General features: G+C 27.3%; 1 protein-coding gene across 1 annotated transcript; it reads left to right on the plus strand.

Annotated features, from left to right (window-relative positions):
• Positions 1 to 1905: 1905 nt before the first annotated feature.
• On the plus strand, positions 1906 to 26250 carry LOC129980648 (sodium-dependent multivitamin transporter-like). Its single transcript, XM_056091027.1, has 10 exons — positions 1906 to 2247; positions 6430 to 6548; positions 9244 to 9417; positions 11594 to 11734; positions 14113 to 14251; positions 15601 to 15805; positions 19381 to 19535; positions 21320 to 21402; positions 23280 to 23377; positions 26114 to 26250. Exons 1-10 carry the CDS (start codon positions 1906 to 1908, stop codon positions 26248 to 26250), a joined length of 1593 nt encoding a protein of 530 aa, XP_055947002.1.
• Positions 26251 to 26590: the final 340 nt, after the last annotated feature.

Here is a 26590-nt window from a genome sequence, read left to right on the forward strand (position 1 = left end):
GCGTTATGAGTCTGTTAATTTTAATTGTATCAGAATGAAATTTTCTTTGTTGAAAATGTTAATTTGTTTGGAATATTTTTTGATATATAACTAAATGAACAAGAAGAATTTCTACATATTAAAATTTCGTGATTTTTTTCAGTAGTGTATTGATTGAAGTATCATTAAACAAAATTCTTTAAGCTATTTAGAGCATTTTTCCCAATTAGAAATACATATCTGTCTCTAATGATAATTGGATCTCTAATGATTTTAAAATTGATAATTGGACCCCTATTAAAGTGGACATCCGAGTAAAAAGTATATATATATCAATATTAAATAAGAGTGATTTTCTCTCTATAATAATTAGAATTATCTTAATTTTTTGGTAACTACAATTATGATTTTGAACTATCAGTTCATTCTTGCATTGATACACAACCACTTTCAATCATCACAAAATGTTAAAAAGAAATACTGCACTACATTCTATATTTTTAATTCATTTCCTTAAATCAAAATTCTAATCAATTCGCATTTTAAGACGTCTGGAAGTCCAAAACATATTTTTCAAATTATGTCTATCTATTCTAGAATATATAAGCAAAGAATATAATTCTGAAACAAAATTAGCTTCTAACAAAATTAGCATGTGATTTTCATACTAAAATTATAACTGTGCGTCTGATATGTCAACATAAGATTGCATGTGAAATATAACTCGAAAGACTGATAAAATTTACTGTTTAATCTTTCTAATAGGATGGACTTCTTAAAATATTTTTTTTGAAAAGATATTTTTTCTATATTACTTTTTTTTTCATTGTTGGATGAAATCCATTATGTTTTATCCCCTATCCTAAAAGGAAATATAAATGCATATAAAATATGATGTTTAATAATATATATTGTATGATATAATATTAAATATGATAATATATGAATATGAGCATGAGAATATATTAAAATGTTATGGTCCATTAAAATAGAAAGCAAGTGAAAATGCAAAATATATTTTTAACTTCTGTGTTTATTAAATAGAGCCTTGTGATTAAACCCAGTGAAATTATTTAAGACTTTTATTTGTCTACTTATTACTGAATTAAAAATGAATTTTTTCAAATGGCGCGAAAATCAATATACATGTATCAGCTCATAGACTTAAATTTTTGAACCAATTTTTTTTTGTTCTAAATTATTTTCTTAGTATTAGACTACCATAGTAACCATTGTTTGAAAAACATAGGAAATAATCAAAATTAAAGATGTAAAAAAAAGTATGAATCCGTCAGTATAAAATCTTATTTTTGTTAATTTTTATGATATTAACTTAGAACATTTAATTCAGTATCATTTAACAGAAATTATACAAAAATCATTTTCGTTAACAGTTTATAAATTACATCCAATGTGGAAGCTGAAAAAAAGGAAAGAAATGGATGATAATATTAAAAATAATAAAAATATATATTTAATAATAATAAAATACCAATTAAATATAATGAATAATAATAAATAATTAAATATAATAATTAATATTTAATAATAATTTTTTAAAATCTACTTTAAACATCATTTCACATTTACATTTTTATAAAAAAAAACCTCAGTTAAGATGAAAAAATAATTCATTAAAAGCAATTCATAGCAAATTCCATTGCCTTCAAATGCCCGGATAATTGACCTCCTCATTAAAAAAACTAATGATTTCACCCAGTAATCAAAGCAGTATTTCTCCATTTAAAGAACAAATACTTCTATTCTAACATAATTAGCAATTATTCACCGATTCAGAAACTTCACAAAAGATTTCACTTATAATTAAAAAACAGGGATAAGACAAGAAGAAAGAAAAGAAAACAAGGGATAAATTTTTTCAACCACGAAAGCTGTTGGTCAAAGTTAAAAATACCATTGCTCAAAATGAGTGCAAAGCAAGTTCTTAGCACAGCAGATTATGCTATCATACTGATTTTCCTCTTACTATCTGCTTTAGTAGGTATAGGAGCCAAGCTGACGGGTGGTAAGCAAAAAACTACTAAAGAATACTTTTTAGCTGATAAAAAGGCTCCAATAATTCTTATTATTAGTTCTACAACAGCTACACTATTATCAGCAATATCTATGCTTGGTTCGCCTGCAGAAGTTTATCGATATGGAATTCATGTCGCTGTGCTTGCTTTTGGTATTTTTGTCGGTATCTTTTTAGCATCTATTATATTTACACCAGCATACTTTGAACTGAAAGTCGATAGCATATATGAGGTAAGTTGCTGATATTTGCTTTATGTTTTTAATGTACTGTATAATATGGAAACGGAATTCAGACAGGAAATTTAATAAAATAAGTCAAAATTTTAATCATTTTTTTGTATTTTATTGCGAAACGTTTAGATATTATTACTTTTATTATTTTACTAGCCGTCTTTCATGACCAGCTGGTTCGTCGATTCATTCAATGCATTCTAAAATTTAATTCATTACTTTCTGTAACTTGGTCTCTTAAAAGTAGTTTTTACAGCAAAATTCGTCTAGGTTTACATTTGGATAACCATATAACTCATATTGTTATAGAAGCCTTAAGCCATTCTGCTCAATTTACTATGCATCACACCTATTTTCTTTTCAGCTCCCTTAAAGTCTGAACTTTGAATTAAATTGTATAGGTTTAAAATTCAATTAATACAAAAACATTTATTACAGAAAACCAAGAAAGTTTTTTTTTAAAAAAATGAGAACAGAAAACAAAATCGTTCGGCATTGAAATATTACGTGCACTACAGAATAATTTTTATAATTTATGTAATATTTAAAAGAATTATTCAAATATATCTCTGATTCATTATGAAATTGTTTTTAGTTTTACTTTCAAAAGGATTGAAATGACGTAAATAATAATATTTTATTTGTGTCGGTAAAAAAATATAAAAATAAAAAATGTATCGGTAAAAAAATTTACATTTTATTCAATCCTTTGGCCCTAAGAAATCATATCTGCGAAATATTCTTGACACTCAAGCTTTTTTTTTTAAGTTTCTTTTTCCTGCGACCACACGTGAATGATTTATGAAGTTTCAGCTATTAAATTTTAGAACTCCTTGATATATCTGCCTTGAGACGGTGACGTGGTTTAAACCACGCGTTTCTTAATAGCAATATTCAAATTTTCATACCTCACTCAGTTTTAGTAGCAATAAAACAGATATTCCTTTTTATTTAAAAGTTCTTTAAGGACCAGTTTGTTCAATGAAAAATTGCTACATCTAATTTTTGCTAAATCATATGGATATAACTTCATGTCCATGAATTTTACAACTTATCAGACATTAAAGTCGTATAATTTTAATTACTTTTTACGTATGCTCTGCTTATTATGTGCATGATTCTTTCTAATGGAGTCCTATGACATCATGGCGCTATTAAAGATACAAATAATTCTATATTTCTACAATATTCTATATTTCGCGATATTGTAACTTCATTTATTATACGATTCATAAATTGGGCATATATTAAACAGAAAATTTGTTCTTTAGCTTTCAACAATTCAAAAAAAAAAAAAAAAAAAAAATTCAAGGATCAGATAGTTTATGAAACAATGAAAGAGGTTTGCATTTCAGGGCAACAATGCAATCTAATGTTGGAAATCAGGCAAAAATACATTTTTAAAAATATTGAAAAAATTTGCATGACTGTTAAATTGGTATCATGAAAAAGCTAATTTTTTAAATTTTGAAATGGTGTAAAATTTATTTTTTTGATATTATATTTTCTGAAATTATAGCGGGGAAAAGCCAAATATCAAATTAGTTTTTAAATAATTAAAATTAAAAAAAATTGCTCCGAGGTATGCATTTCCCACCTCCAAGGTATACATGTGCCATATTTAGTAGCTGCAAGTCAAGCAATCTGGCCTGTAGAGAGCACGCATACGCACACACACATCTTTATTATCAGTATAGATTTAACAAATAATGTTTCTTTTTTTGGTACATTATTGAAATATTATGATCATTATTATGTAGTATATCCAAAATTATCCGTTGGAAAAATATACAAATATAGTTCTTAGAAATACGAAAAAACTACAAAGTCTATATATTAAAAATTACATGAAATATTGAAGTTTTTACGCAATTACTTCCGAAATTATTACAGCATAATTTAACAAGTCGATTTTTACATCATCTTCAGATTTAAAAAATTGTCTTTTAAAGATCCAGTTTAATTGTAGTTAAACTTTTTTATATTTTTTAAATTTATTTAAAATTACTTTACGTATATTTAATAAGACGAAGGTATGAAATTTTATTTTCCTCGTTGAATAGGCTTTTGTTTAAAGCAAGTGATGAATATCCTTTTTGAAATTTTGTTGCACTTGCAAATAAGGTTTAACTTCACAAGTAAGCAGTAAAGAAAGTTTCTTAAAATTTGTTTCTTTTGAAAGATTTATATTCTTTTCTGTAATATAATTGAATGTAAAAGAATATATTATCGATATTATCATTTTAAAATTGCTTTTTAACTGTAGTAAGCAAGGTTTTATGTTTAATTAATACTTCAATAATAGAGATTATTATGGAAAATTGGCTATATCTAATTTTTGCTAAATCATATCGATATAACTTCATGTCCATGAATTTGCCAACTTATCAGACATTAAAGTCGTATAATTTTAATTGCTTTTTACGTATGCTCTGCTTATTATGTACATGTTTCTGTACATGTACATGTTTATGTACATGTACATGCATAAAATATAAAAATATACATATTGCAATGTACATAAGACTCCAATGTTGAATGATTCTATTTTCTGTACTAATATTTAAAAAATATAATTTTGAATATATAATTTGAAGAAAGAATATATAATGAAGAATATATAATAAAAAGAATATATAATGAAGAATATATAATAAAAAGAATATATAATTTTGAAGCTTAAAAATATTTTACTGCAGAATTCATTAAGATCAAGTTATACGAAATAGTAAATTGAAATTTTAGCGAGCATTGATCTAATAGAACCAATTGTCACCAAGAGTTTCTAGCATTTCATAAGGATTTCCGTAAGCATTTTGTAAGGTTCGGGAGATTTATACATTTAAAGTTAAGTAATATTTGTACTGACAGGGCAGTTAACTATAAATAAAAAAACTGTTTAATTAGCATTCTAAACTTTTGTTTACTAAAATTAATCTTTTCAGTAAAATCCCATTTTTTTTACCTTGGTTAAAATAAAATAGATACTCAACTTAAAAAGATTCTCGAGTTTCCAACAACAAACATGTAGACTTAAAAAATTATTATATATTCTTTTATAGTGATTGCTAATTTTAATACACTGGTAATTTAAATTTTAACTAAACTGAAACTGCATTTTTGATACTTAAATGTATTTTGTGACAAAACCGTCCTAGATATAATTCGTAAACTATATAGTCTCCAATGAAATTATTTATCGTGAATAGACAAACTTAAACGATCGATTGTGTAAAGTAAAAATATTTTGAAAAAAAATGAAGAAATAAAATAATGAATATTTACCTTTCCCCATTTATCAATAGAATGTAATATACAATATATTTCCAGTTCCTTGAAATGCGATTTGTAAGAGTTACTAGGTATACAACTTCCGTTGTGTTTCTTCTACATATGGTAAGTACACAGAACCTTAATTTTAAAGGTTCTTAAACTAAATTAAAGGATATTAAACTAAATTAATTTAAACAGGTGTTTAATATTAATTTAAAAGGATATTAAACACCTGTTGAAATTTACCTTAATTTTAAAAAAATTAAGGTAAATTTCAAAATTTATATATTTATAAGAAGTTTTGAAATTTTAGAGCAAATCAAAAACAAATCAATACTAAGCAAGTAAAAATACAGCACGACAGCATTTTTCTAGAAAGAATGGAAAGGAAATCTAACTTTTTAAAACCGTATATTCATATCTATGGTTGCATACTTTGTAATTTAAATCATCAAGTATTTGTGCAGTTCGAAATATGTTTTGCACGTGATAAAACTTCAATTGGTGCAATAGCTTAATCCTATTTAATATAACGTTACTCCTTCAGAAGTCTAGCTGCCAGATTTTTTCGCAACCTTTAAACAACAATTATGTTGCATATGTTTTTCCATATGATCGGTTCTGGCTCTTTGTGTGGCAGCTGATGTCCTATTTAGACGATGGCACATGGAGTATTTTTAAATTTCAGTGTTAATAAAACACATTTGCCCACAAATTGATAATTTAAACTGTATTGCCAATACATTTTAGTTTCAAGGCAAAAAAAGCAATTTCTCGGCCAAATCATATTTCTATGTTCCTTTATTAATGGGAAATTCATTTTTAATTTCAAATTTATGAATCTTTATTATTAAAATCTGAAAATGATATACTATAATTTTATAAATAATTTTGTTGTTTTCTTCAAAGATTTTATATAGTGCAACGGTTCTGTACGCACCAGTACTGGCGCTGAATGCAGTGACAAATATACCTCTTGAGATGGGAATCATCTTTGTGGATCTGTATGCACGTTCTATTGTTTGGTGGTAAGAAACATTGATCGATATTTAGAATAATTCAAGACAATTGCAAAAATTATAAGGGGCATAATTTGATTGTAAACAAAGAAAGGTAGAAAAATTTGAATACAGAGGAAGCTTAAAATTCGACTTGCGTAGGAGTGGTTTTTTTTTTTTTTTTTTTTTTTTTACTATTTAATATTTAAATCTATTGTTTTGAATTCAGAAAATAGTTAATACGAATGATATGGCTATCAATCCTCAGTTTTGCACTTTATTTCCTTGTACTTTTTTTTATATGGGTTTTTTTCGAAACAACTTTTTTTTTTTTCCTCATTTGGCTTTGAGTTGGACTGGGAATGGATTTTCATATTTCTTTACATAATAACTGTTTGTTTTAATTATCCTTTGGCCAAAAAAGCACTTTTGAAGAAGTAATCTATTTTTTAACCATATGAAATCTTGTAAATGTGTATCTTCAGTTATTTGACTACTGTACACGCAAGGGAATTTAGATAGAACCGAAGATAATCCAAATGAAGGCACGACATATACTTTCAAAAAATTTGGCTGCATGTAGGCATAGTAAATATCTTAGTTTCCACGAGCATGTTTCGTGATACATGATATGAAATAGACTACCATTTAAATGCTACCCAGGTGACGAAAGAAAACCACATAAGATAATAATTACGCACGCCAGAAAACACTAAGTATTCTTCTGTATTGTGTTAAATTATGTCTTCCCATCGTCGTTTCTAAGAAGTCATAATCATGTGTAATCAACGCAATTGTTTTGAATTATCCATCATAAGTCCGCCCAGGAAGATCGTTGTTTTCTTGATATTTTGGATAAAATTTGGAGATAAGGGTCCATTCAGGAGGCGCCTTCATCACTCGCCCTCGGTTCAAAATAATCGAAAACTGACATTTAAAAATAGAAAACGCATTTATTTATATCATTTAAAAATAATTTTTACAAAACAATTTTATTATGAAGAGGAATTTTCCGGAATGCACCTCGAGTTGCTTTAAAATATCACTTTAATCTAATCTGATTAAGCCATACTTAGGATATATTATACGATAAAGTTTTCAAATTATATGATGTGTAATTTGAAAAATAAAAAGGAATAAATTTCTTTGTTATGATACTGGTAGGAAAATGCATCATTGATTTGTTTGTGAAATGTGCCAAAATCTTTCATGCTTTTAATCACTGTGTAATTACTCGCCGATATCCATGAAAAATGAAATTTGAAGGCGAATTACAATAAGCTGTTCATGCATACATGCCAAAAGCTGGGTCAGAATACCTAAATACAAAAAAATGATAACCATGCATCTCAACATTTTTCTATAAAGCTGTAACCAAGGCGTGGGGATTCCACATCACACAGTGCAGTGTAATTTAGATCTTGCCTTTTCTAATTTGAATACTTTAAATATCCATCAACAAAAATAAGGCGAATTTATTTCGATGCTGATAAATTTCAAAATTAACAGTAATTTAGAAAGTATTAATTTCTTAGTTATTAGTTTCTTGACTTTCTTTCTTTTTAAACTTATTGTTTAAAAATGAATCTTCAAAAAAAATTTCGATCATTTTTTCTAACACCATCTATCCCTGTTTATAAAGATTTGCTCAACAGTTTCGGAATATGAAAGAAAGTCAAGAAAATATTAAGTTAAAATAGTTACGTATGTAACGAGATTCGTTTTTCACTTACAAACAAAAATGTATAGTATTTTGAACTAATTTCCATTTAACATTAGTCAAATTTCATTTGTTATAAACTACATTTGCGTTTCAGGCTATCAAAAGTCTATGCACCAGAAAAATGATTAATACAGAGCTTTTACCGCCTCTGAAAAAGAAGAAGGGTGCTGTACTTCGGACATTGTCCCTTTTCTTTCACAAAGTGTTCAGCCGAACAAAGGCACATTTTACAGGGTTTCTCATTAATATTGAAAGCTCTAACAGGAATGTTATTATATATTTCATCCTATTGATTAGTGTTAAGCAAATTAGTAATTAAATTTGTACATTGAAAAAAAATGGGAACGTTGCAGTTCCGCAGAACGTACGTAGTAACTTTCTCTGTCTGCAAATAACGAAAATTCCAAGTTAAAAACATACTCATGCCAATTTCATTGGCATAGTGAATGGGAGACAAGAAAGAAAGCCGCGGTGAGTAATCTTAACTCTAAGATTACTCTTAAGGTTGGACTCGTCAGTCGGGTAATTACAGTCCACAAAACCTGGAGTAATTTTTCATGCACGAAAACAGAACAGAATAATCTTTTGCATATGCGCAACCGGGTGCGAATTATCCTTCATCCTTACATTTTAGCTATTTGTCAAAAAGCACTGCAGTCAGGATTTTGTCGAACGAAGCGATTTGGTGTAAACCCTGGCTTATAAGGTTAAGGATATAAGAACAAAATGATGGTTTAATTATATCACTTTTTAACGCGCAATATAAAGCAGGCTAAGAAAAAATACGATGGCTGAATACCATTTATATTTTCAAAGCTATTTATACCGACTGGAAAAGGGGTGGGAATAGAATAGCGAGCAATAGAAGCAATAAAATAACACTTCATGGTAAGTCAGTTAACAAAAACTAACATACAAAAAAACGAAAACCGTATTTAAAATATGTGTGGATAATTTTGTAAAAAAAAACATTATTTCTATAAACTTATATATAATCTGTAGTGCAATCTATTTTGCAAAGGGAGGACTTAAAGCTGTTTTGTGGACTGATTTATTTCAAACTGTACTCATGTTTTTGTGCTTGTTTATCGTTTTTGTTGTCGGCATTGCTGAAGTTGGAGGAATTGGAAAAGTCTTCAGAATAGCAGCTGCTGGGAATCGATTGCAATATTTTGAGTAAGTAAAGCTTTCAAATATGATTTCTAGAAATATAACTAGAAATTTTACTATCATCCCATCTTTTTCAGTACAAAATACAATGTACTTTGCGAATTAATTTTATAATTTTTATTAAGGTTTTGAAGAACAATTATATGAAAAAATTTTCAAAATGTTCATTGAATCATAAAGTATAAATCAAAACTTGAAGATTTCTGAATGCTCCAATAGATTACATGACTGTATTTTTTTTCTCTAAATATCCCGTTAAAAATGAGAGATGCAATCAATCTTATATCACTGAGCTTATTTCTGAGAATCATATTCTACTATGATTTTCAGAAAAAAAGGGAGGATGAATAGCTTTTATTATATTATTCTATGACTTTATGTCCTTTAAAATAAAACAATTATTGGAAATAAATGAGGGAAAACCTTTTTTGTAATAAATGAACTATGTAAAAATGAGCACTATTCACTGTATTTTGTGAATTGCTAAAATCCTTATTTGAGTCTGTTTACTAAACAAACAAACAAACAAAAAAATAACCAAACAAGAATTTTATGAGCGACACAAAATTTTATTTTCTACCATTCCTGATGATGTCAAGTTTATTTTAAATTTTTCTGAAAAAATAGGGTTGTATACATTTCATTCACATTTTTTCATTGAAAAAATGTAGTCATTTTCTTATAAAATATGCTTTGGAACAAAGAAGTTTATTAAAATAAAACTTCCTAATACTACAAAAAAATTCGTTTAAAGTTAAACTTTGGATTGAAGTACTCTGAAAATATATAGCATAGCTCATAAAACACCTATTGGCATCTAGATTATGAATGAGAAAAAAACTATTGGTAAATAGTCGAAAATTATAAATACCTTCCACAAATATGCAATGCAATAAACATTAATGATGAAATCAATATTAATATCTGTAGTTTTTGTAAAATATTCATATACACGAAATTTGTGATCGGTTATTGAAAACTAGAGCTAACAATGCAAGAGATATTTTATTTAACGCTGACAACGCTTGTCCCATTCTATAGTTATAGAATGGGACGAGTGATGGAATAGACAAAACAAACTGATTGATTAAGTACAAGATCGTTCAACAATAAACGATGTTTCCATCATTTTAAAAAGATTTCTGAAAAAAAACAAAAGCAAAAACAAGTATGGATTTTTTTTTTCTCTTGTTTGCGAATTATTTGTGGCAGTGTCTTAAAGGGCTAAAAGAAATACTAATAAAACTGACTCATAGTAATTCAATAGCTCACTTTTAATACGACAGATGTGCATGTGTCGCGGAAGAACATATAATTTTCTGTAAGAAATGATAAAGATTGAATTAAATACAATGGACGACACATTATTAATTGAATAGTAGTAAAGTATTTCGTTAGTTATAATTTATGCCTTTCTTTCGTAAAGTACTTTCATTCTTAAAGAGAACAAAGACATATAAAGAATCTAACAAATACGAGTATGTACAGATAGAAACTCGATTTAACTTTGCTTAATTAATAAAAATGCGTAAAGCGTTTTGCCCGACATTCCTAAATTAATAATAATAATATAGAAAAAAAATTACCACTCATTCACCACTGATTTAGTATGATACGGTATGTCTAAGAAACAAGAATCTAAAGTAGAAGCGATGTGTTCCACTTCTTGGATTTGCTCTTAAATATAATTATATAACACAAAAAATTGCCGAATGACATGGTCTTTAGAAGTTAATTGATGTCTGCCGCTGGGCCTTTGAAAGTTATCAAGGAATGTAATCTATCTTCATACGTTGGAACTAAAAATTTTGTCTGCAATTCTCCAAGGCTGCTTTAGTTATGAGGAGATATGACACTTCCTTTTATGATGAATTCTTGATTCATGGAATCGTATGCTAGATCAAAAGAAATAAGCACATCTTGTACATCTCATCGCTTCAGCAAGGACTGAAGCGATGAGTAAATTGAATTAGTTTCATTATTTTTGATCATTGTTTTCATATGTACATCATAATCAATAAAACAAGATTTTGTCTTCTCGACTAGTATCTTACAGTCATCTAATACTGGATTGAATATCTAACATAATTAAACCTGAATTATGAGGGGGAAATATATATATTAACAAAATAATATTGATATTTTATAAAATGGCAATTAATTCATGAACACTTTTCAACAGCATGCAGTTTGATTTCACTAGCAGAGCCACCTTTTGGAATATGTGGTCTAGAGGTTTCATTTTAGGCATTTATCATTATGGCGCCAATCAGGTAGAAGTGCAACGAAGCCTTTGTATGAGTGATTGTAAGAAGGCGCAAAGGTAAGTAAATAAAAGCCATTATTATCTGTTTAAGAGATTTGAAGTTAATTATTTTGATATTCAATAAAGCAGATCAAAATGGAAGCTTTTCATAGATTCATTTATTTCAAAAAGAATTATGCACATATTTGAGGGCATAAATATTAGATGTTTGAATACTTATTGCACGAAAATTCCACTTTATTAAATTTTCTCTTAAGAGAATATTCATAGAAAGCATATTTTTCTTATATGTAACTAATTGTAATTTTAGGTTATTTTCAATATAACAATGCAAATTCATAATATTATCTAAATAATTCATTACTTAAAGCTATTTATAGTTTTGATGCAATTTTAAAAATATCATGTCCCTGTCAAAATGCTTCTCAGAAGTATATCTTAGCAGAATTTTAATCATTGATATACCACAAGATAATGTCTATGCACCTTTCATTACAGATTAAAAGCATTAATGAAGTGATGCCGATTCCACATGGTCCTCAATAAACCTGCATTATAATGTTGAATTTGTTCTCCTTTTGCGGAGACACTAATCTATGGAATATCTTGCTATTTCTTATAATAATTTTACCATTTATGGCAGAAAGGCTTTAACTTCAAAACTCTATTACAATATGCAATTGCTCAGCTTGAATAAGAGGAAGGAGTTCACTTTTCCTTTCTTACGTACGCCATTTTATTAAATAACTTATATAAACAATATTTTCTTCCATTCAGAGAAGGAATTTCTCTAATCGGAGAACTATTTTTTTCTCTTCCAATTTCTGTTTTAAATTATCGTACTTGATTTTCAGAGTTAAATTTTTGTTATTGGGTGCCTTTAACTAATGATTTGCTTTAATGAAGCCTTCTATAGTCTTTTTGTCCTCATAATAACTATCTTGTAGCTTCAAAAATGGACGCTTTAAAGCTTCCAAATGAATCTGAAATTTTCCAATGGTATGTAAGAAAATTTGATTGACAATAGATTTTTATCGATTTTAAGGGTTATTTAGTACTATAGTTTTTAAAGTGATATATCAAAATAATCACGATGATGTTGATTTTATCGTTGTCTGTTCATTGTCTATTAAGAAGCCAAATCTTTTATTCATGCCTATAGCCACTGTGATCGGTTGTTCGTTGATGATTACAAGTCATAAGAATCTCAAACTTTATGATCACATGCTTCACGATGGGTCATCGTTAGCTGATCTGGTGCTTTCTGAAGGAACAGATGATATGAAGCGGATACATTTCATTTTGTACGATCGAATATTTAATGAAAAAATATGGTGTCTTTTGACAACAATGATTCATCTCATTAACTTATCATTATTAGTTTCTAATGCATACCTTTCTTCCTGGTTCTTAAATCATTTGCTGTTTTCCATTGTCAATTTACCATAGGTTATTGAAGTGCTTTAAATCTATGTTTTAAAGCCTCCGGATGTCATTACTTTTGTAATAAAATGACATTGCAAGTATTGTTATTTAATAATTTTTTTTGAAAAACCATGTTAATTTGAAAAATAGAAGAAATGGAGAATCATTTTGAAGCATTGCATTACTATTTACTATTATATCTTTCTTAATGAAAATGCCATATAAAAGGTATTAGCCGTTATTAATATTTAAGAAGGAAAATTTTAATTCTAATAAATAAATAACATTGTCAAGTATACTGTTGCTATAAAATGCATTATGAAAGTATTATCAAGGTTAAAATATAAATTAGTAACATTTATTTAATATTTTTTCTTATTAAATGTGATTTACATTTAATTTCATATCATAGGATATATGAAAAGATTCATTCAAAGCCTATTAAATAAAATTCTATATAATAAAAATCATTGTCGCTAAATTTATATTTATTTTAAATAAATTAATTTATTAAAAGAATGCATTAAATAAAAAAAATGTATCTCAATTATATTTTTGTTAAGTTAATTTAACCTTTTTCTTATTTATCTACACTTAAAGTTATAGTGCGTATAATTTTATATAACTTTTATAGTGCGTATAAATAAAGGAGAAAGAGAAATAAAATGAGAAGACGGAAGGTAAATTTAAGAAGTATATGAATTATTTTGTAATTCTAATTTAATTAATACAAAGAGATTTATCATTTTAAATTACGTGTTTAAAATTAATAATTAAAGAAAACGTGTTTAAAATTAATCTCAGATATTAAAAAAATGCAAGCTGTATTATTAAATCTATTTTAAAAATAAATTATTATTCATTTGTTTATAAACCAAATAATTTTAAATTCAATCAGTTAATTTCGTTTGCCATTTATTGAGAAATCTTTATTTTATTCATATAAATGGATTAAAATGTAAACACTGAATTCTTTTTACATGTTTATTAGTGGAATTTATAATTTTCAGAACTCTTCGTTGGAGTTCAATAACAATTGCTATTGTCTATAACATGACTTGTTATGCTGGGATAGTTCTCTATGCAGTATTTTATTTGTGCGACCCTATTAAGTTTAGTGAACACACTGGTTTAACTAAATATGATCAAGTAAGTGAAGGGAAAGTAAATAAACTTTTTGAATTCTTAAAAAACGATTAATTTCGGAACATAAAATTTTTCAGAATTCTTGATAAGGACGGGAGTTACTGGTATTAATTATGATATAAGATAGTTTTAGAACGAATTGATACAATATATTAACTCTATTGTTTTCCCTCTCTGTCTTTTTATTGCGCAGATTCTATTAATTGATTAGGTTTTAATTTCCATTTTAGAAAGGCTTTGTATTCACTTAACTAAAACCTTATGAGATATTTGAGAGGTTATGGATTATAGATCATATTTATATTATTAAAATGTCTTTTAATAATCCAATTTTAATTCATCATTTGGAAAATTTGTTTATTTAATGCTTCGGCATCACAATTAGATATATATGGCCTGATGTTAATTTTTAAAAAAATTCCTTTTTCCATACTTACGTTTCCAAAAAAAAATTTGTAAGCAATATGAATGATAGGGGTATAAATAAATGTAAAAGTTTATAATTCATACCATGTTTAATTTAGTTTACTTACAGCAAACGTTTTTAAAAGAAAAAAATTCTTTTATTAAAAAATTATCTGTATACATACTATATATATATATATATATATAATTTAAAATAAGCTTATCTTAATCCTTGAGTTAAAAATAAAAGTTTTACGAAGTCTAATTAGTAATATTAATACAATGAGCTATCGTTTAATTCATCATATCTGTAAGAGCAATATTTTGTAATCGATTTTTAATTTGATTTCTGACATTTAACACTTTGTTAAACATCAAAATTTGTTTATTTGTTAATTCATTAAATTTAATTCAATTTTGATTCCGTATGAAATGTACTCTCTCGTAGTCAATTTCAGAAAAAGGTTTTTAAAAAAAGGCTGTAAAAGAAACATTGTCATTTAAAAAATATTTCCATGTATTCATTAAAAATTAAAAATAAATCATAAATATAATTAAAATGTCAGTTAACTTTGATAATGTGGGCCCAAATGTTTAAAAAGGTAACAATTATGCCATTTCATTAATTAGTTCGTTAACTGAAGGGATTTTTAATATATTTTGAAATTAATATTTTCATAATATAAACGGTATTTTTTAAACGAATATTTATTTTCTGAATAATAGTTGTTAGACATTTTTAAAAATTTCTTTCAGACATTTTCCAAGCATTGAATGGATAATTTGGATTAAAATAATTTAGTAATAAGAATATGTAGCTCATTTTTGGAGTTTAATATATACCGATTGCTTATATACACATTCCGCACCCAATTAATTATATCAAATAACATTAGATAATATTAGATTGTTTTTTTCTTATATTGTTTTTTTCCTTTGATTTATAGTTACTTCCTTACTTCATCATCACCAGACTGAAATCTTTTCCTGGACTTACTGGCTTGTGTATTGCCGGAATTTTCAGCGGAAGTCTTAGCAGCATTTCGTCAGCTATTAATTCGATGTCGACTGTCTCAGTTATCGATTTCGTGATGCCTTCGTTTCCTAGCCAACTGAGTCAAAGAATGCTTGTTTTGATAGCGAAAGTATTGTGTATGTTGAAGTTATTTATTTTTTCATTTTTTTTTACTTAGCGTTACTTGTTATCAGTATCAAGTTACTTTTAAATGTTTTACACCAAAGAATTATAATACAAACTTAATGTACTAAATGTTATTTTATCAGCTAATATTCATCTACATATATATTCATTATAGATATACGAACACTGAAAAAATGGATGAAGTTGGATACAGCTTTTGACACAGGCAGAAAAATTAAAAAGGGAAATTAATAGAAGTACAAAGATAATATAGAAAAAAATTTAGACATATAAAAGATGATCCAATGAAAAAATCAAGAGTTTTATTTCCCCAAATACTGCAATTAGAACATATACTTCCACTTACAAAATTTCATTATGCTTGATGATATGGGAATTATATAAAAACACTTTGGCTTCTGTGAAATCTATAATAAAAAGTTTAAAATATTTCTAAGCTGAACCCATAGTATAAATTTGTTATTTAGTAATTTTTTTTTTACATATTTATCTATCGAAAATGTTTTAGATATATTTTCATATGATTGACAGTCAGAAATGAAATAAAAATAATTAAATCTATAGAAATTTTATTAAAGTTACACTGAATTAATTATTAAACAAACACTCAAACGTGATTGTTAAAAATATCATGGGAGATTTTGTTCTGAACGGAAATTGAAGGAAATTTTGAAATATTCAAATACATTTGGGATTAACGACATGTAGCCTCTACACCCAGAATAAATTCGATTGATTCTTACTTTTTTATAAATTAATAAACATATTCTAACTTAACGTATCAAAAGCAATATGTTTGTTGAAATATGTTTGAATATGTTTTTTAGTAGTTTAGCGTGTTATTTTATGTATTCTTTCCTTGCTGTAATTGAATGTATTATGAATGAAAATGGCTGATGACTCAAATTAGCGAGATAGCATCGTCACATAACTTCATGCAAGTTCTCAAGTAATCTGACATATTTTATTACTTAATATGCTATCGACTCCTATAACTTACTCAATTAATTGCTAATTATTTCAGTTATTATTAGTTGGATAACAACTAATAATAACATGAAATATTAGAAAAAATTATTGGATTATTTATAATATAAAACGCGCGACAAAATAGCGTGATTCTAATGAATCATCAGAGGACATTGTTGGATTGAAATAAGCTCTAATATATTCTTTGAATTTTTCGTCAAAATAGTAACCCTAATAAGTAACATAATTGTTTTTCTAGTAGCCTATAGCTGATTTATTTAATATTTTTTTGTATGTATGCGCCTTATTCATTTGAGCACATGCTATTTTGGCATGTTTGCCGATACGAGTAGACACAATAAAATAGTATTTCAACCGGATATTTCATTGTTTTACTGGTATTCAAAAAACAGTTTTTGATGATATGGTCGCTTTAATTTTTGCTGGTCAACCCGAAGATATTTAACCTCTTTTAACACTTATTGCAAAGAATATAGTAAATTCATAAAATTATATGAATTACAGAAATTTCTGAAATTAAAAATTCAGAATTTTGGTTAGGTTGATTCTATTTTCTAGTCCTATTTAAATAATCCAGGATACCAGACTCTATAAATTTAGTCCGATCACTTGCTAACATTTGATTAGAAATCCTGAATTTAATAAACCTGGTGCTTTTTTTATTTTTATAACAGTTTAATATATAAAACATTTTGAAAAAAAATCCATCAAAGAAGTTCTTAACATTAAATACTTTTTATAAATATACATATAAGCAGTCATTTACTTTAAAAAGTTCTTTTTCAAGAAAGCAGTCGTTTACTTTAAAAAGTTATTTTTCAAGAATTCATTGGTCAGATTTTAAATCCTCACATGATATTAAAAACAATTCGTCGATTACAAAATGGCATGTTTAAGTAAGCAATGTAAAAAAATGTTATTATGTAACAAAGAAAAATATATCTATGTTGCTTATTCAACAAAGCTGTAAATTCACACCACTGTAAAAACCGTTGCTGATTTTGCATACATAATGCAAATTAAAAATAATAAGATAAGAAAAGTATGAAAAAAATCAATACCAGATATAACCAAAAATAATATATTACCAACTAGCTGTTTCTTTTCGACAAGTTGGTTTGCGAGAGTAATAAATGCTGCAAATTTTAAAAAAATATTTTGTGTAACTTTCTATCAATGGTCTCCCTAGCAATTCATTACGAAATTTTAAGTTTTGATGGACTCAAACTATTTTAGAAGACTTGCGACATTCTATTCAGTCTATTATATTCAATTTATCTAATTTACTGTCTATATAAATTATCCAGTTATATAACTGGGAACAGAAGCAGCATTTAAAAAAGGACGCATTTTACAGTTGCTTAATTTTGAACTTAAATCTTAATTGCATATACAACAAAATTTCAAAAATCTGATTAAAGCTTAAAATATACTGAAACCTACTTAATATGGATCCAATACTTCATATCTTGATTATCAAAAATTTAAAAAAATCGTCGGAATAAAATATTTATGTTACAGTGAGAACGGTTTGAGTTTCCTTTCAATAATGAAATAACATTTGCACAAACTATACATCGAAAATCTGATATCATTAATTTTTTTTTTCCTTTTAAGATGATGTAAAAACAACTTTTGTTCTGTAATATTTTCTTTCAGAAGCTGTTGCGAACAAACATCGGCATTTCGCTTAATTTATAATTAATTAAAATTTCAAAAATATCCCTCCGTGATACATCTTCAGAGTCAATATGAGCCAAGTTTGGTAGTTTTAGAATGTCAAATGGCCTGACATGTAGAGCACTTATACACTCGTACATTCATCTTTATTATAAGCAGAGATATGCAAGGAAGGAATACTATGTCCATATTTACACTCCCGTGAAGGAATGGAGCTGCATCAAGACAAAATAAAAGCCCTTATATCTAAATCTGCACTAATTATTTTAAAAATTAAACAACAAATCGATATTAATTCAACATCTTTTATGAAAATTCCTGCTAAATCATCAAATGTATCGAAGAAAGATTTTCATATCTTTAAATTAATGAAATAATTCCAATAAACGAAGATTTTAAGGGAATTGTAGAGAAAGAGTAGGGAAGACAATGCGTGTTAATTTTACAACAAGTATTGTTATCATGGAAATAAAGAAACAAAATATTAGTTAAGAAAAAAATGAAATGTAAAACCCTTTCTCTTACTTTGTTACAATTTGAGAACTGCTTATGTACCACATAGTGAATAATTCAATTGATTTAAAATTTTACATACTTCTATATTTTTTCTTTTCTTTTTTTTATTTCATCCTGTAGTTAAGTTTCTTATAAAATGGAGAGAATAATAGAAAAATTATTAATAAAATTATTATACACATCCATTGTAATATTTATTCTTAATAAAATTGTCATTTTATTCTAATTACATGTGAAATATAAAATATTTGTTCGCTTGAATTAACGCTGTATTAGTGGTAGAAAATCGAATTCTGCCAATGAAGTAATTTAAAATTTTTATTCATTTATTTATTATTTATTCAAATTTTTATTAAAGAATTTTGTTATTATTTTACAGCTTTGGTATATGGGATAGCGATCATTGGAATCACTTTCACCATATCCAATATTGATAGCATATTCCAGGCAGGGACAGCCTTTATGAGTTTAGCGGAAGGTCCAGTTCTCACCGTGTTCCTGATTGGAGTACTGACAAGAAAAGTGTCAGACAAAGTAACTTTCTCCTGCTCATTTTGTCAATATAAGCGCATTGTATTATTTTTGTATATTTTCATTCTATGATTTTATTTACTTTATTGATTGCGAAGTATAGACAGTTTTAGACCTCCCTGAGTTCGGAAAACACAATTTTAGAAACTGTCTGTCTGTTTGTCCATCCGCTTTCCTTTGAGCTAGGATAATGAAATTTGGTACGCGGTCTTTACACCAAATATGTAGATTTCTAACACATTTTGAGTAAATCACATTTCTAAATAAGATATGTCGCCCATGGATATTCTAAGACTTATAGGAGGAAGGCAATAAGTTTAGATGCTTTAGTAAGAAGCTTAGAAATTTATTTTTTAGCATATCATTTTTTATTTAATAAAGAAATAATAAATGAAAAAAGGATAATTCGTGAAACAGAAGAATCTTATGTAAGGTGTCTATGGAGTATGTTCATGTTGGAAAAGGCTTGCCCTGAAACAAAAAATGAATTAAAGAGACGATATAATTCTTAGGAATACATTCTGAAGAATATAATAAATATGTTCTTCGAAATATTATCTTTTGATGAATTCCTCATGCTTTTTTATTGCAATCTACATTTTTGTCTGAAAATACAATAGAGTTTTTTGAACGTTTCTTTAATTATATACAAATGTTTCATCCGTAAATTATATAAAAGGCAATTGATTTTAATTTCACCAATATGAAAAAAAAAAAAATCAATGCAGGATTATTCTAGAATTGAAATAATAATTTTACAATTTCTTTTTATAGAGTGCAACGATTAGACTTTTACTTGGGATGGCTTTAATAGGATGGATAGGGATTGGTTCTACATTTAGTGGTTATAGTTCTCCCTCATTGCCACTGGAGACCAGTAACTGCTCTTATGTATTGAATTCTACTGATGTTTCATATTTTAATTCAACAAAGTATTGCTCTAACTTTAATAATTGCACTTCACCAGTTTCATCAGGAAATATAAAGTAAATTATGTCTTTTATTAAATAAAATAGTTATTTCCTTTCATAACGTATTGTCATATAGGAATCCGGATATTCCTTTGGAGTTAAAATAGCGCACGTTAAAATTCGGAATACATTGAGTAACTCGCAATTTTTTTAAGAACATAAACTGCTATTTTTCAAACAATTGCCGATTTTTTTTCTTTATATTTTTAAAATATGGCATATGAAGTATAGAGGAAGTATCATAATTTTTGAAAAATTCATATTTGAAATTTTGACGCATCTCCACATTCAGGTCTCCTTGAATTCTGAAAACACATTTTTGGCACTACATCTCTTTGCTTGTAAATACGGTAATACAAACACGATTTGGGAAGATGAATGAAATTTGGTATATAGACTAACAATTAAATGTTTAGATTCCCATCAAATTTTGAATGAAAACCATTCATAAAATATCTGCCTGTCTAGCTGTTCGATTACAAGTGAACTCAACAACTCCATATACGTAAAAATTTAGGTAGAGATGTAGCATCTAAAATATAGATTCTTGTCCGTTTTGAATCAAATTGACTGAAGAGTTGATCATCTTTCGGTTTGTTCTTTCACATTCAAGTAAACGCAATAGACATAAAATCAATGAAATTTGTTGTTTTCTTGTGATTATAATAACAGGTTTGTGTCAAATTTTGGTGTCAATTGGTTGTGTCGAAAAAAATATATTTTTGCCACAGATTCCATAAAAATGTTAGATTCACATCAAAGATTCAGAACTATCGTTCACTAATTTCATGTAAGGCATTCGAATTTTTATTCAAGGTCGACAGTTTTATACAGGAGAAAAGAGATAAAATACTTATTAGAGAGCATGCAAGAAAATTTCTGGGAGATTACTCCAGATGGTTTGAGTAATATAATTCTATATTTTACTTTAGATTTCTAAAGTTTTTTTCTTTTAATTTTAATTAATTATTTAACATTTTTCAATTTTTCAATACTATAATATTATTCCATATGTTATCATTATTAGATTAATATAAGTTGCATTGACGTCTTTTTGAATTATTGTATTAATTATTTTTATTTATATATCAGATTAATTTTCATGCCTTATAAGTCGACAGGATTTCATTAAAATCGACTCTAATGGACATAATACGTTTATAAAACTCAATTCTAATTTTCTAAATTTGTTTGAAACTATATCTACAAATGAGTATCTTATTATGCAAAACTAAATGAGCTTCACAAACTATCTATAAAGCGGATTTATTTCAAAGCAATGCAATTTTGGAACTTTTTTGGTAATATATTAAGAAAATATATTACGGAAAAAGTTACATATACAAGAAAGAAAACATGTTACATTACTCAAACATATGCGCACGGACATTACATTTCTTGAGAAAACATAAAGGAGGCCGCTTGTGTAACGAAGGAATTTCTAAATTGTGTAAAAACAATCACATTTAAAAAGCATTTTTAGTCGAGGTCTGTTGAAGTCAATAATGCCATTAATATTTTTGTAATATTTTCTGCTACGGGATACAAATGTTTTTGGATTTGTTTAGTTAATTTAAGCTTATTTACTGTTTGTTTTACCCTGAGACATATTTTTTTAGTTGCGACTCTGTTCTTCCAGGAGGTTTTATGTACGAGAAAAGAAAAATTTAATGAGCAATATTAAAATTTATATAATAGATTCGTAATGGATTTTTATTTTCTCATTTATTAAGTATTAAGCATATTTGGTGGCTAATTGGTTTGCATGATTGATGGCTGCAAAATATTTCATGTAACTTGAACTTAATGGTTTTCTCACCGAAACATTTTACACAAATTTTAATAGACATACATTACTGTAAAGGACTGGCATCACTTCTTTTTACTTTCCAATGCATTTCTGTCTATATCCTTTAGAAAACTGTATGACAAGAATAAGCAGCAGTGTTTAAAAATAGGTGCATTTTAAAATGCTTTTAAACATTTTTTAATTCTGAAGTAATGAGTTAATTACCAGCACAACAAAATTTCAAAATTTTCTTTAAATTCTGCGATGCACTGAAATTTATTCAACATAAAAAAAAAAAAAATAAAAAAAACCTTCAAATCTACAGAACAACAATTGAAAAAAAAAATCCAAAATGAAATATTAGTAGCAGCAATGAAAACGATTTGAGTTTGCACCAATAAAATGTATTGTTCGAAAATACGTTTCAAGTAGAAAAAAATAAAAAAGAATTATACAGCAAAATGTTATTTTATTGAAAAGATAATTTCTTAAATTTTAAATTGATGTAAAAACCATTTTGATGCTGTAATGTTTTAGGAAGTTATTGTGGGGAAACGCGAAAGTTTCTCTTAATTTTGACTTAATTAAATTTTTAAAAAATCGTTCTGAGGTGTACAGTTTTACATTTCAATGAATATATGCACCAAATTCACTAGCATGGTAAAATTGGCCATGAGATTTTTATAAATTTTCAGGTCTTACATCTCCTTTAATTAAAAAAACATACCATTAGCTGCTAACAATCTTTAAAATCCGTCGTTTAATTAACAATTTTACTATTCATAATTTAATAGAATTAGATTTCATTTTAAAGATACAGTAAACTTCGTTTAATGGCAAACATTATATATGGTCAATGAAAGAGAAAAATATTGATACTTAAAATTCTTGTATTAAGAAAACATTGGTTAGTTCATAAAATAAAAAATAATGAACATAGCTTTATTTTATTAACTAAATTTTATAAAATATTCTTTTTTGTTGTAGGGACACATTCGTTCTGTATAAAATAGCTGCTGGTTGGATCCCAGGCATTGGAACTTTTATTGGACTTGTCGTATTACTAACAACAAGCCTTCTAATTGGTAAGTGTTAATTCTAAATCATGAGATTTATGCAATAAGTAATAAACTACTACAGCTCGAGATCTGATGGACTATAAAAAAGACTAGGGCAGAAAACAAAATTAATTTATTTCCAAAATATTAACAATTATGGTTAACTTACAACATAATCGCTGTGGAAATTAAGGCATTTGCCGTATCAACCGAAGAGATTTCCTATTCCATCTTCGAAAACATGTTGCTGTCAGTAACGTGAGATGGGTCGTAAAGTTATTTTGAGGATTTTCATTATATTGGAATCCTAACCAGTTCTTCAATTCAGGAAAGAAATGGTAACTATTCTGTACTAAACTATGAAGACGGGCAAAGGCGCAGGACAATGGTAACAAAATGTTTTACCCAAAACATTAATCAAGTCGCTCGAAAGAAATGGCGGAACTTTGGATCCCAGTTAATGATCTGGCTAACCATCATGCCCAAGTTGCGACTTTCGAAAATGAATTTTAGACATTCCAGATCCATACTTTTTCTCCTTACAAGAAAACTCGAAGAATATCAAAAGAACACTAAGATACAACTCACATTGCTGATGCAATTGTGTGTGTGAGTTTTTATCCACTGCACAATTTTTGGTTGCTTTTTGTATATTTATTTTTGCCTTTCGATATCACACACACGCACAATACATAGACGAAATTCATATAACATTTACGAGAACTCATAGCATTTAACATTGCCTTAACAACGAACCAGCTGGGTTTATTTGCACCATTTTAACACAGAATAGTCACGTTGAAGTGCGAAAAACAAGTGCTCGTCACTCACTCTCAAACTATAGTTTAGAGAGTAAATGCAGCGCCATCTATTCACAGCATTAATTAGCATATTTAATATATGAATAATTACACAAAAATGATAATTACGAATAACAAAATTACATGAAAAACTGGCGGCAACGTTTTTCGAAGAGAAGATCGAAAACCTGATCACCAATAGGACAAATGTCTAAATCTTCCAGGCAATTATATCAAAATTAATTATAAATTACACAATTCTTGGTACTAAACTAATTTTATTCTCAATGTCTACCTTTTCTAATGGTCCACTGGAGTTTGAAAAAGAAACGACCCTCGTATTAATTCTTTGTTTTGATTTCAATTCCATTCAATTCCATTCAATTTTTACTTAACGAATGAAGCCCGATGCACCAGTGTCTATGATTTAAGAGACATTTACTAACTTTCGCACAGATACATAAAATGTGAGTGGCCGAAAGACAGTGGCTTTTCCAAACACGAGAAACGGATGTTAATAATTGGGTGATTAATATGCAAATATTTTGAAGCATCGATAGTAACCTTTTAAATTATCGTAACTCACACAATAAGTTAAAAAGTGAAGCATGTGAATATAAACATTGATTACTGATATACATTAAGCGGAACAGTAATCATATGATATAAGTAAGTCAAATGACATGAATCAAAGAAAATTCATGCTTTCACCAATAGAAGAATTATGGGAAAATTAGAAAGAGGCCGTTCTATCAGAAGTATTGCAAATGAATGCATTATTAAAAGGGATGGAGAAGACTATGAAACTACAAGCTATATATTATAGCTTTGGTTATATTCCAAAATAACCATGTTATCTTTTTACAGTTAATTAGAAATTAATCAAGAATTTGCGTTTAAGATAGTGAACATTGATTGTTAATTTTAAGACTAGAATTGATTAATTTTGACATACATCCTATCAAGTAGCGTAGCTTCTATGAATTCTTGTACATTGAATACCGACTATTCTCCTGCTCTTGGAATTTTTAAGGCACAGAGCTTATAGATCCTTAAGAACAGATCGTATTATCGATTATTACGCAGATAACAACATAAAGAAATCAGCAAACAAATGTGTTCTTTCGGTTATTTTCAGCAAATAAATTGGATACGGAATGCACAGCACACAATGGCCAGGAGTTTAACACGTGTTGATTTGTTTGTTCATAAATTAGGCATGTTCCATTCTCAATTCTTTCACCTTAGACCCTTAATTGCAAAAACAAATCGTGGAGTCATGAAGTTTTTAAAATTGATACACAAGTTCCAGTGAGATCAATATTTTATATTCTAAAGCTCCTGGTAAGCGGAAGAAGGGGGAGGGATTCTTTTCACATGTTATATCTATTTGATTTTGAAATAGTTAGAAATATATATATTAACTATTTGAACCAAAATTAAAGAATGTAAAAGTTTCTGAGAAATAGCTGCTTTTAGTTTTATTTCTGCTTTAATAGTCGACGTGATAATTCGTTTAAAACAATATGATTTTGTAAAAAAAATAGTTGATGAATTTCCCGCAAAAATCGGAATGCCGTAGAGAATACTCTGTTTTTCAAGCATAGTAAACATTAAATTGCTCTGCAATAGTGGATACTATATTTTTTGTATGATATAGTATGAAAGGTACTGGGAAGCGGCTTCATGAGAGAGCGAACAGTTGCAGACAATGTAATGACTAATTGAATTTACAGTCTAACATTAATTCTAACTGTTTGCTTATAAATTGTTCCCTATAAGAAAACACTGGGAAAATCTAGGACAAAATTTTGAAATTTGGAAAGGTCCCGATTAATACAGGATATCTTGTTTCTTGATACATGCATATAATATTTCTATTTTATAAATGCAAACTGGATTTCCTAATAAATAAATAATTTGTAGTGATGCAAATGTGTAATAATATTTCCTTATTTTTCAGATCGCAATAGGAACATAATAACATCAGATTCTAAGTGCCTCAGCCCGGTTGCTTATTGGTGGATGTCTAAATCCTCTCAGATAAAGCAATCAAAATCAAATACAATCTGCACAATGAACCAAGAAGATGAATTATGACAAAAAATATTTCATAGCTCTGAATTCGGGAAATCCTTTTTCCATGTACAAATGCAACAATGTTAAAATAAAATGAATATGCACATTAAACAAATTATTTCCAATTAAAATAATTACTTTTAAACATCTGTTAATGTTTTTTCGGTTATTTTATGTTGGCGTTTTAAATTCGGGCTATTCTAATCACCAAATAAAAGCTCACATGAGATTCGAATCTAAATTCCAAAACATCGAAGCACGATAATGTTTTAGGATGCATAACAATTCTCCTGTCTTCAATTCATTTTTTAAATATACTCTTAATTATATGGAACCGATAAAGTGCACACAATGTATGCAT

Source organism: Argiope bruennichi, chromosome 8 (assembly GCF_947563725.1).
Source record: "Argiope bruennichi chromosome 8, qqArgBrue1.1, whole genome shotgun sequence".
Lineage (NCBI taxonomy): Eukaryota > Metazoa > Arthropoda > Arachnida > Araneae > Araneidae > Argiope > Argiope bruennichi.

Excerpts from the sequence above, each read along its gene's own strand:
- LOC129980648 (XM_056091027.1), top strand. The coding sequence starts at position 1,906 with ATGAGTGCAAAGCAAGTTCTTAGCACAGCAGATTATGCTATCATACTG. Across the intron at positions 14,252-15,600 it reads GTTTAACTAAATATGATCAA|TTACTTCCTTACTTCATCAT; the intron begins GTAAGTGAAGGG and ends TTTGATTTATAG. Across the intron at positions 23,378-26,113 it reads AACAACAAGCCTTCTAATTG|ATCGCAATAGGAACATAATA; the intron begins GTAAGTGTTAAT and ends CTTATTTTTCAG.